Source organism: Acinonyx jubatus, chromosome C1 (assembly GCF_027475565.1).
Source record: "Acinonyx jubatus isolate Ajub_Pintada_27869175 chromosome C1, VMU_Ajub_asm_v1.0, whole genome shotgun sequence".
Classification (NCBI taxonomy): Eukaryota; Metazoa; Chordata; class Mammalia; order Carnivora; family Felidae; genus Acinonyx; species Acinonyx jubatus.
Genome location: NC_069381.1, coordinates 173,132,474 through 173,144,817, shown reverse-complemented (window position 1 = coordinate 173,144,817; position 12,344 = coordinate 173,132,474). Strand labels below are relative to the sequence as shown.

Here is a 12,344-nt window from a genome sequence, read left to right as displayed (position 1 = left end):
GATAATTGAACAATTTTTGCTTCATAGGGACAAAAAGGAGAACCAGGATTAGTGCCTGTTGTAAGTATATGTATATATTGATTTTCATATGTCTTTAATAAACTTAGCTATAGTATAGTTGTAAAGTTTTGCATATATACACACTCTTGTGAAAAGGGATGTTAGTTATGGTATAACCAAGCTATAGTATAAGACAAACAAACCAAAAGAGGTTAATTCTTTAATATACTATTTAATGTTTATTTATTACAATATTCCTGACTTTTATTGTCCCATGACTATAAATGGAAATCAGGGTTTTCTAAAGTTAAGCATATTATATATAGATGTAAAGTGATAGTTAAGATGTATATATATATATTTTTTGCATGTTTATTTATTTATTATGAGAGAGAAAGAGAGACAGTGCTAGCAGGGGAGGAGCAGAGTGAGATAGAGAATCCCAAGCAGGCTCCACACTGTCAGTTCCCAGCTCCAGTTCTTACGAACTGGGAGATCATGACCTGAGCCAGAACTAAGGGTGGGCACTTACCCGACTGAGCCACCCAGGTGCCCCTATTTTTTGTGGTATAAATAGTCATGTAATCCAAAGAAAAGGCATGACTTAATATTCCACACTTCTGGAAATATATCTTGCCATTTTCCTGATTGAAATTCCATATTGTATAAGAGTTCTTAAGACTTGTTTAGACTTGTACATGATCAAAAAGTATATTGTTAAGTGGGATGAAAATACTTCAACCATCAGTCTCATAGATCTCAAAGGAGTTATCATCACTCTGTCAGAAGAAAAGTATATGCACGTTGATTTATTTGGCAGTGTTTGACTTTTTGCTTTGCCTTGAAATTGGCTTGTGTTTAACAAAGATTACCTGAAAAGTAAACCATTCATATTGTTGTCTTTCATTTAAAAACACTTATGTGTACTTACTATGTCTTACATGCTATTTTAAGTGCTTTACAAATATTTATTTGTCTTCATGACAACTTTGTGAAGGAGGTAATTTCATAATCATCATCATCATTTTACAGAAGAGGAACATGAAAACATAAAGTAATAAGTAATTTGTCCAAAGTCAGACAACTGGTAAGAGATAGAGTTAGGATTTGAACCCAGGCCTCTTGGCTCCAGTGTGGTGCTCTTAATCCCTATAGCAGTCCTGCCTCTGTATATGAGAGTTTAAATTAGATAACATCTTAAGGCATAAGCAAGGAGGACATGGGCATCAATTGACAACATCTGTTTGCTCTGAAAAAATTCACTGGGGCTTTTGTTGTTATTCTTATTTGTTTGACTATTGATTTTTCTTAAACTCTATCGAAACTTCATCCTTACAGATTATCTTGTTTATCATTTAGGTAACAGGCATACGTGGTCGTCCAGGACCAGCAGTAAGTAGTTTCCTCTAACATTCATGGTACTCTTAAGTTCTTACAGTTACTGAACATCTTTATGAATATTATATCCATCAAAAGACAATAGAATGAAAACAATGATGCTTGGTTTCTTGAAACGTTTTGTTTTGAAACATCTTCAAGTATAAGCATTCCTTTGCAGCAATGAATGATATATAAAAGATCATTTCGTTCTGAAATTGATGAACCCTATTTTTCCTCCATGTTAGTGTTTTTATTGGCTATGTAAAAGCCAAAATGATCTATTGTTACATTGTTAATTTTAGATTAGCTTTACTCATTAAGACACACTTACCTATTGTTTGGCAATAATTAAAGATAGACTACGTTTATCTGTTTAATGAAACAAACTGTTAATTTCATCTGTTAATGAAATTAAATCGTATTTCCATAGAATTTGAGAAATTATACAGCAGAATAGCATATTACTGGGTTAGCACAAAAGACTACTGATTTCAGGTTTGGATTAGCAGTAGCATTCTAGGTAACTAGACAGAAAACACATACATATATTCCCTCAGATCATTGATAATTTAGGGTTTGCACATCTATGTAGTTCTAAAAATCCAAACTGTAGGTTTTTATGGCCATAATGTAGTGACAAAGGCTTGCTTAGGACAAGACAGCAAAAATGATCCTCATAAACTTTGTAATTATCATTCAAGCAATATATTTAGCTCACTGAGCTCCATGATGCTATAATGTAACACTTAATTCTTTAATTCTTTACAGACCTTTAAGCTTCATTGCTAATATAAATAGCCTTTCTGTGTACACAGAGCTTTTATACGCACATGGCTTTATTTTCTACAGTCTTCAACTGAACTGAATTTAAAAAAAAGTGATATTTGTTTTCTGATTTTCTTAGATCAAGCAAACATTTAAAATAAAAACATCTGAAGTATACGTGTTTTGCAGGCTTAATCATCACTTTCCATTTCAGGGGCCTCCAGGATCACAAGGACCAAGAGGAGAGAGAGGCCCAAAAGGAAAACCTGTAAGTTGACAGCAGAGTTCCCTTTTCAGTGAAGTGTACCATGTACCGGGTAAGCCCGTCTATACCACGTTCTCTGGATGCAACAAAGAGTTGGTGGCACTGTTTCTCTCTCATCTCTATTAAATGTGACAGAATTCAGGTCATGAAGTGATTGTGGGTCTTTTCTGATTCAGAGGAAAGTATCACATGGTAACAGTTACCTGTTATCTTTTTAGGTAACACAAATGACATTTCTTTGTCCCTCGTGAGGTCAAAGTAAAATAAAGTAGAAAACCTAAGGAAACATAATGAATACCTCATGTTATTTTCAGAAGTTGTAAATCATGAGTGAACAATGCCAGGAATGTACTGTTGAGATAAAACACCAAAGTTCTGTGATCTGTGGTTGCTGCAGGGATAACCAAACTGGATAAAGGAAAAAAAAATTATTAGAGGACTAAATTTTATTTCAGGTGGTGGTACAATGAATTTATTTCCCAAATAACACTCTATCTATTTTCACTGTGCAGCTGCTGCAGAACTATCAAAGGAGTCATTTTAAAAATCAACAAATCCGTTACCAGAACAAAGGGAACACCTTTAAATTTAAATGATCAACTTGATACCCTGGAGATAAAACATGAGGATATTATATAACACATGCCAGATGTTTTTTCTTATTAGCAAGTCCTAGGATAGCGATTCTGTTTCTTTTTATATCTTACCCTCAGAAACTAATGTCTTTCTGTATTAAATAACTCGCTTAATTTTTGTATTGCTATCATTGTATTGCTATCATTATCTTATGTTTTAATCAGAAAAGCTTGTGCTGTTTAATTTTCTGTCTAATGTCTACTAAATTCAACTCTCTAGGTTTTTAGCTTTCCAAATATGTATTTATACATATTTAGATGGGAGAAATAGATAAGCAGGAGAGCAACAGACAACCTTGAATATATAAATAAAGAAAAATGTATTTTAGATCATGTTGCTTGGAACTCTTGCCTCTTGATTCATCTTTGAATACATTTGACCAAGTATTGCATGATGACAGTACTACAAAATTGGGGCTGGAGTTATGGATGGTATTGGCAGGCATGCAGGTAAATGACAGCACCCCAGGGAAATGGGGCATAGTTGTATATGTGTGCAGTAATGCTATGTTCTGATTATCTTATGCTGTTATTCATTCTTCACTGCTGTTCTACTGAGCTGTCTCACGAGTACTGGTGACCTGAATACTGTTAGTAGCTCTCTAGATGCCTGTCCAAGGGTCTAGAATGACATAAACAGGTCGAAGATAATTTCAATTAGGTGGAGGGTGGTGGCCATGCAGTAACATTGTGCATCAATGTACTTGTGCCCAGGATAATTGATAACACTTAGCCCTAGGTCTAGGTGGAAGTTACTGTAGAAATAGTGATTGCGTTTTCAGAATTCCTTGTTAGGATTCAGTGAGTCTGCTGTCACCCTGTCTTCTTTTCTTGACTTAGTGTGTGATATGCTGCCCTTCCTATCTTGGTTAGCCCTGAGATAATCAATGGGAATTAGGGGTGTGTGTGTGTGTGTGTGTGTGTGTGTGTGTATTTAAAAGAGTGAGGAGTAGTTATTTATTTGGAATTAAGCAAAAACAATCCTGGCAGTGGCCCAAATAGGCAATCTATTCCTCTGTTAATCCTAGCAAGCAGTGGGATGATAGTTTTTAACAACTGTCTCATTAAAAAAAATGTGCCTATACTTTTGCTGATTTCCCTGGTGTAAATACTTCCACTATGGCCAATTGCAAGATACTGGCATGATGTTACAAAATATCCATTGGTAGAGCATTTTGCCTCAGGTCCCAAGACTTGCAGGAGCTGCTTAACTAGACTAAAGCTGTGGCTTGCACAACGTAGGGTGGTACAGCTATCATAAATACCGTTTTCTCCTCCTGCTTCCGTTACCATCAGACACTACAGAATGCTCACTATGTAATGCATGGTTTCTCAACCTCAACACTATTGGTATTTGGGGCCACATAATAGCTATGCATTGTAGGATGGTTGGCAGAATTCCTGATTTCTACCCACTAGATGCCAAGTAGCAACACCTGTCCTCCTCCCACATACACTTGAGACAACAAAAATGTCTCTTGATGTGACCAAATGTCTCCAGGGGAGGGGAGCAAAAGTGCTCAGGATTGAGAACTACTGTGATATAAATACTCTCCGGAAGTCTTTATGACTAGTCAGTGACCCCCAGGACTGTCTCTTATCATATGTCCTTAGTTTTAACTAAGTAATCCTAGTAACTTCATAGTGACAAACTAGCAATCTGTCAGGAGATAGGGTGTGCAGAGTTCTAATTGCATGTGACACTCAACCTCTGTAGATCTGTTTCTACATATGTAAAATGGGAAATATTCTATATTTTACCCACTCTAACATTTCATAATTTGTGTGTGTGTGTGTGTGTGTGTGTGTGTGTGTGTGTAGTGAATAAAGTTCTTGACTACTGGGGTAGTTAGTCCTTTCTATTTGTGAATGTTTAAAGGTCGCCACCTAGTGGTAATCTGTAAGTACTTTGTATTGTAAATGGCTGCCTGAAATTAGTACTAGAGTATCTTGAGGAATGGGAGAGAATGATGATAAATAGAATATTTACCTTAATATAAAATGTATGTAATTCATCTCACCTGGAAATATGAAAGTATATATTTTAATGTGTTCCCAAATTATATTTTTGTTTTCAATGTTTATCAGTAAAACTGCTCATGTATTATATTTTTTCTTACTTTCACTTATAATTATGTTCACTTAATTTTGGATAAGTTAAAAAATTTTTATTAATTTTAATCTCAATTTGTAGAAGTGTAACTCATGTAGGCTATTTAGAGGAGATTCTTTGGAGACACTGAATGCATCATGAAGTCAATAGAAAAGTGGGCTGTCTTCAGAACAAGACTTTGAAACATGATTATTAATGTTTCACATTAATTAATCACGGTGGAGGGTGGTGGCCATGCAGTAATCATAGATTAATTAATCACAGAGGGATGGAGAAAGCATATGATTTTTGAGGATCAATACCACCCAAACCTCTCTCTATTCTCATTGAAACTAAATGTAGTTTTTGGTTTTGTCTTTAGAAATCTTTTTGGGAGGAGAGATGTTTTAGTTCATTTTTTGTATACAATGATACCTGGTTATCAGTTAGCAATTTCATATTTCAGAAACACATTAAAAGTTTTCCACACAAGGCTCTGAGTAGATCATACTACTAACTTTGTCTGTCCCACCATTGACAGTATGAATTTCCAGCTCATGTTGCTCTCATGTGTATGATCAGGAATCCTAGACAGCAATTTACATCAGCCTCTTATGTCTAATGAAAAGAGTTAAGTGACTCTACAGTGGTTTAAGAGTCAGAAAGCATTTGACTTGATAAATGATGAGAATAATTTCCTGAGAAATCAGTTTTCAAAGTGTTTTTCAGACTATCTACTTCTATTTGAATAGATGTGTTTGCTTATCTTCTACTCTTCTAAGAAATACATATATCTATATGAATCTATACAAATATTTGAATATATTAATTAAATTATGCCACCCTCCCCAAAGCCATCATATGCCAGCTGCCCCCTTTCCCACCTCATCTTGTTTTATATGTCCTCCTTCAGCTGTATCAGCTCATATTTGAATTACTTTTGTAAGCCAGGAGGTGTTCTCATGTTTAGAGAGGAGAAGCTTCTTTTTTTAAACTCCAATTCACTTATCATATTTTTCTTGATCCCTGCTTCTAACTATAAAAATCATATTGACCTTGAGTTCTTTGGTCCTTTCTTTCTTTTTGAAGACTGTTAAGACTCTTCAGGGTTAAACAGACAGAAAATACTTCACAAGACTTGTGGGAATGATGAGGTTGGAGGACAGAACATTTCCAGAACTGAGGACGTGGCTGTTCACCAAGCTGCCTTCAGAATGTGGGTTGGGAGGAGGGTGGAATTTGGCAGCTAGAAATCATTGCTCACTTCTCTGAGAACTAGACTTGGCTGGATCACTGTGCCTTTTCCTCTGTTTCTCATTGGTCTGATCTACCTTTAGGGGTGGTAAGAAAAACAAAGCATGCCAGAACTTAAGTAGTAGAATAAAAAGGATTGAAATGTGAAGATGTAATAAGCATATATCGAGGGTCTACTATGTGCCAAGAACTATACAAAACATCAAAATATTAGAAAGATTAAAAAAGCCACAAATACCAGTCAAGGAGCATACCAGTCAAGGAGCTTCTATATATATGTACACACACATATATATGTATATATATACACACACATATACACATACATACATATGTATATATGTATATATATACACACACATATACACATACATACATATGTATATATGTGTATATATATGTATATATTTTCAGTAGGAGGAGGTTAAGCAAGCACATATATAGTTAACCACAATCTAAGACAGACATGTGAATTTAGAACTTATTGATTAAATACCACAAAACCAACCAAATAAGGAAGCTTATTCTAGAATACTGGTGAACTCAATAAAATTTTATAATTATTCCAAGACAGCTCATTACTGGGGATTTAACACATCAAGACTAAAATTCTTACCCAAAATATACCATGCCCCTAAGCAGAGGCTGTGATCCGTGCTGAAGTCAGCAGTGTCAGCAGAGCTGATGAAATTGCTGTAGTTGGCTGGATTGCAATCTATTTTTTTTTAAGATTTTATTTTTCTTAGAGAAGTTTGAGGTTCACATCAAAAATCAAAGCAGGCACAAAGAGCTCTCATATATGCCCTGTCCCCGTACATGCATAGCCTTCCCCATTATCGACATCTCCCATCAGAGTCCATAGTTTACATTAGAGTTCCTCTTCATGGTGTACACTCTGTGGGTTTGGACAAGTGTATACTGATACATACATCATCATCACAGTACCATTCACAGTGTTTTCACTGTCCTAAAATTCTCCTGTGGTTTGCCTTTTTATCTCCCCATTCCCACCCCAACCCTTGGGAACCACTGATCTTTTTCACTGTTTCCCTAATTTTGCCTTTTCCAGGAATGTCATAGAATTGGAATCATACAGTATGGCTATTCATTTTAAACGTGATGAACACTTCCTCTCCATCAAGAAGTCTGTCTTTTAGATTTCTACTTAAGTACATATTTGGCAATGGGTTCTAATGAGCATGGGCTTGTTTTTCCAGGGTCCTCGTGGTCCTCAGGGAATTGATGGAGAACCAGGTGTTCCTGGTCAACCTGGTGCCCCTGGGCCTCCTGGACATCCATCCCACCCAGGACCTGATGGCATGAGTAGGGTAAGTTCTATATATTGTTGACTGTTATATTTCGATTATATATTAGTTTTTAAATTTTTTTTTATTTTTGAAGTATAGTTGACGTACAATGTTATATTAGTTTCAGGTGTACAACCTATTGATTCAACAATTCTATACATTACTCAGTGCTCACCATGATAAGTATAATTATTATCTGCCACCATACAATATTATTGCAATATTATTCATTGTATCCCCTATGCTGTACTTTTCATTCCAGTAACTTATTTATTTTATAACTAGAAGTTTGTACCTCTTAATCCCCTTCACCTATTTTGCCCATCCTCACCCAAAATTTTGATACATTATTAAGAGTTTAAGTTGTCTTAGTTCAGAAGTTGGCCCTTGACTGCAACAGCAGCTAAGTGAATGCAGTGAACTCGGAAACCCACAGAGAATTGTCAGAAAATTCACAAGAGCATTTTGTAAAGTACCGCTTTGAATGACTTATTTCTCAGTGTCAGTTCTGGAACTGGTTTGGTTCTTTCTGCTGATTCTAAAGGACTGCTAATATTGTTCCCGATATGAATTGAAAAGGGAAACATCTCTAATCTTCTGCTGTTCTTAGGCTCAGAACGGTCACAAAATCTGTGTCATTTCCTCCACAAGAAGGGAGGATGACAGATCCATTATGATGTATATAGAAAGGCTACCTAGTTGACACTAAAAATGTTATCTGATTACTTCCCAAATTTTAGTTTCCTGCAAGAAATAAAATAAAGCAAAATATCTTTCTATACCTGCTTCTTTGAATTCTTGGTGGCAGACATAGGTGATTTATGAGTAGATTGCATAGCAAAACAAGGGAACATATGGAGCCCTGAAATATGATTTTTGTTTTATAACAATTTTTACATTTATTTCTCAACTGATTGTAGAAGTAATTGCCAATTAATTTTTTTTAATAATATACACATTTACTCCCCAAAATCTGGAAAGAACTCTGGGAATATATGTGGACAATTTTGGTCAGTTGGGTTACCAGAGTTTTTGTGATGTGAAAGAAAATAGGTAAAACTGTTGCCAATTCTTGGAATAGTCAAAGATTAGAAGGATTATAAAATCTTTATCAACTTATATAAATACAGTGTAAAGTTTACTGGTCATGAACAAAGAAACAAGAATACCATCTAAGTAAAATAGTCTCAAATTGAAACTGGAATCTTTAGGGAATATGTTTAAAAGCATCTCTTAGGCTCTGTTCAGATTTTTGGCATGGGAGAAAATCAGATAAAGAGATTTAAAGCTGAAATCGATGAGACTGGAAGAATGATACATGCTTTTATCAAGTATGAGACATTTGGCCCATTGAAGTCGTTATTCTGAAGCAACATAGTCATAAATATTCTAAGGAAGATTGTTCAATCAGAAACACATACAATGAAAAAGAATTTGAATCTTTTTCTGTGCTTTAAAGTCTAAAATATCAAATGATTCTCAACAGAGCCATTCTATAAGAATCCCAGAGAATGTGCATTTCTGAATGTAAGTTTGTTGATATATGTCTCTTACTTTGGAAATAACATGAAGACATTGCATTTATAGCCATTTTCAGCTCAGATGGCTGGATTGGATGAAAAATCTGGACTTGGGAGTCAAGTAGGACTGATGCCTGGATCTGTGGTAAGTGAAAATTTTACTGATAATCAAGGTTCTTGTGGAAAATAACATTTTGTAAAGCAAGGTTTGAATTTGCTAATTAAGAAGTAATATGTGTCTTATTTTTTTGTAAGTTTATTTTGAGATTGGGGCAGGGGTGGGGGTTGGTGGTGAAAGGGCAGAGAGAGACAGGTAGAAAGAGAAAATCCCAAGAAGGCTCTATGCTGTTCGCCTGGAGGCCAACTGTGGGGCTCAATCTCACAAACATGAGATCATGACCTTAGCTGAAATCAAGTGGGATGCTTAATTGACTAAGCCACCCAGGCACCCCAAGAAGTAATATGTGTCTTCTTAAATAAATCCACCCATTAATTCATTCAATTTATGTATCAAATCCTGCCATGCACCAATTAAAAAAGCCTAGTGGGTGTTCCATTCATAACTGTGCGAAGTATTTGTTGACTTTAATAAAGGGCTGCCTATATATTTTATTTAATATTGGAAGAAAATAAAGAATTTAAACATATAACCTACTACAACAAAAACTGTACTTTTAATGGTGTTAGAAACAGTGATCTGGCAAAATTTTGACTTGGGAAATTTTGCCATTTTAATTTTCATTATTTCCTACGTAATATCCTCTGGATGCCTATGCCAACAACTCTGAAGTTTCCTGACTGGACCTGCTAACCGTTCCCATCCTCTTGTGAATTTCTTCAACTGCCAAAAAGAGTCCCATTTTCTCTGGGCAAGTACTTTAACCTGGGCATTTGGAGAAAACAAGCTCACTGAATGAATTAATACTTATCAAACCAACAATCCCATGCTTTTTTTGTTCATAACATAATTCAAAGGCATCCCAGATTAATGGAGTTTCAAGGCAATAGCAAGTATAAAATTAGACCACAGAACCACCCCCTTTACCCATCCTTAAGGCCAGCATTATGAGTGACTTAAATATTGTTTTGGCGCCTGGGTGGCGCAGTCGGTTAAGCGTCCGACTTCAGCCAGGTCACGATCTCGCGGTCCGTGAGTTCGAGCCCCGCGTTGGGCTCTGGGCTGATGGCTCAGAGCCTGGAGCCTGTTTCTGATTCTGTGTCTCCCTCTCTCTCTGCCCCTCCCCCGTTCATGCTCTGTCTCTCTCTGTCCCAAAAATAAATAAAAAACGTTGAAAAAAATTTAAAAAAATATTGTTTGTATACTTTTTAAGTCACTAGCAGTATGGGCTCATACAATGATTATCTTGGGATATTTTTCTGAAATATATGAGTTTTCATCCATTTGAAGTTCAATTGCATATATGTTTGTTTATTTATTTGTTTGTTTGTTTATTTATTTATTTAAATGTTTATTTATTTTGAGAGAGTATGAGCAGGGGAGGGGGGAGTGAGAGGGAAAATCTTTTTTTTTTTAATTTTTTAAAATGTTTATTTATTTGTGAGAGAGAGAGAGAGAGCAGGGGAGGGGCAGAGAGAGAAGGGACAGAGGATACAAATCTGGCTCTGCACTGACAGCAGAGAGCCCAATGTTGGGTTTGAACTCAGGAACCACAAGATCCCTACCTGAGTAAAAGTCAGCTTAACCGACTGAGGCATCCAGGCATCCCTATGTTTATTTTTTTTAATGGGGCTTTTGCTTTCTTACTAGCTAAAAATCTGATCAATTCAGAATAAAAGTTTAATTTTTTTGCCATAAGAACAAATGGTTTTGATTTGATTTCACTTTCCCTGACATTTACAAAATTAGGTAAAATTAGGTAGATATATTATTAATAAAATGTTTCAAATTGCATTTTCCTTTTCTTCCCTTTGTCATACCTTGGTATAATCATTTCATGTTTAATAAGGGAAAGCCTGTGTTGATCCTTTAAATGTATGTTATGAAAGACAAAAAGAATCCAGAAATCTCAGTGCCATAGATAATTGTAAATTAACACTTAATATAATCTAGCCAATATTGTTGATGGCTTCATAAGTCTTTAATTCGATGTGCTCACAAGTTTTCTGCCATGAAGCTGAAGAACAGTTTGATATAGACAGTTTAATAATGCCTGCCAAGATTTTTCTTTTGTTGGCTGTTCTGGCTTAACAGAACCACCCTCATGCATGCAAATGCTCTTGTTCCAAAGACATTGGGTGTATACAGGCATATCCTTTTTTCCCTTTATGAGACTGAAAGTATGTATAAAATCATCCCAAATGTTGTTCAGACTTTAATCTTCTTTAATTTAGCTGCATTCCAGATGAGTACAAATGGAGAATGTCATCATCTTCTGCTGTCAGAGCTTCACTTTTCCAGATTCTAAGCCTGATTCAACATTTTTGAAATGTTTGGCCTAATTGTCATTAACACTATCCAACTCTTCTTCTCATTTGTTTTTAAGGGTCCTGTTGGCCCAAGGGGACCTCAAGGCTTACAAGGGCAGCAAGTAAGTCTTTTTATGATTAAACTACATACTATAGCAAAAAAGAAACAAATACAAATAAGGTCTCTGTGACATGAGTGTTTTTTGGCCAGTCTTTAAATTTCATATTGTAATGCTCACTTTGAACAGGCTGTATTTAATTAACTTCTGCTCAGAAATATATGCAATATGTTTTTCAAGTTTCTTCATGGGACTGAAGTTCCATCATCTGGATTCTTTATGTGACTGGCCTCCAATGCAAAGAATTTTTGTACCTTCGCTTCTGAAATAACAGATCATTATCTCACATCATAATGAAAATTCTCATATTTGGTTATGTGCTAACTCTGAGGCTGTGAAATCAGATCACAGAAGCTACCACCATGTGGTGTTAGAAATCACAGTCAAGGTAATCAATCCATGGAATCTTTAAGAAGAATATAATACTATACTTTGTTTCTATAGCATATCAAATACCAATAAAATAGTAATGTAGTGCTCTTTTAATTTTTATGGTGATTTAACCAGCAGTAGGAAATACGTTTTCAAGAGAAAGGGAAAGAAAGAATTCTTAGCTTTTACCGTATTGTCATTATCATGT

At 35.4% G+C, this 12,344-nt stretch overlaps 1 protein-coding gene across 1 annotated transcript in view; it reads left to right on the top strand.

Annotated features, from left to right (window-relative positions):
* The window catches only part of COL5A2 (collagen type V alpha 2 chain), a 146,600-nt gene that overhangs the window by 79,560 nt on the left and 54,696 nt on the right, over window positions 1–12,344 (top strand). Inside the window, exons 4-9 of the mRNA XM_015077654.3 lie at window positions 28–60; window positions 1,360–1,392; window positions 2,360–2,413; window positions 7,609–7,719; window positions 9,286–9,363; window positions 11,723–11,767. Of these exons, the coding sequence (XP_014933140.1) occupies window positions 28–60; window positions 1,360–1,392; window positions 2,360–2,413; window positions 7,609–7,719; window positions 9,286–9,363; window positions 11,723–11,767 (354 nt within the window). The remainder of the gene's footprint in view (window positions 1–27; window positions 61–1,359; window positions 1,393–2,359; window positions 2,414–7,608; window positions 7,720–9,285; window positions 9,364–11,722; window positions 11,768–12,344) is intronic.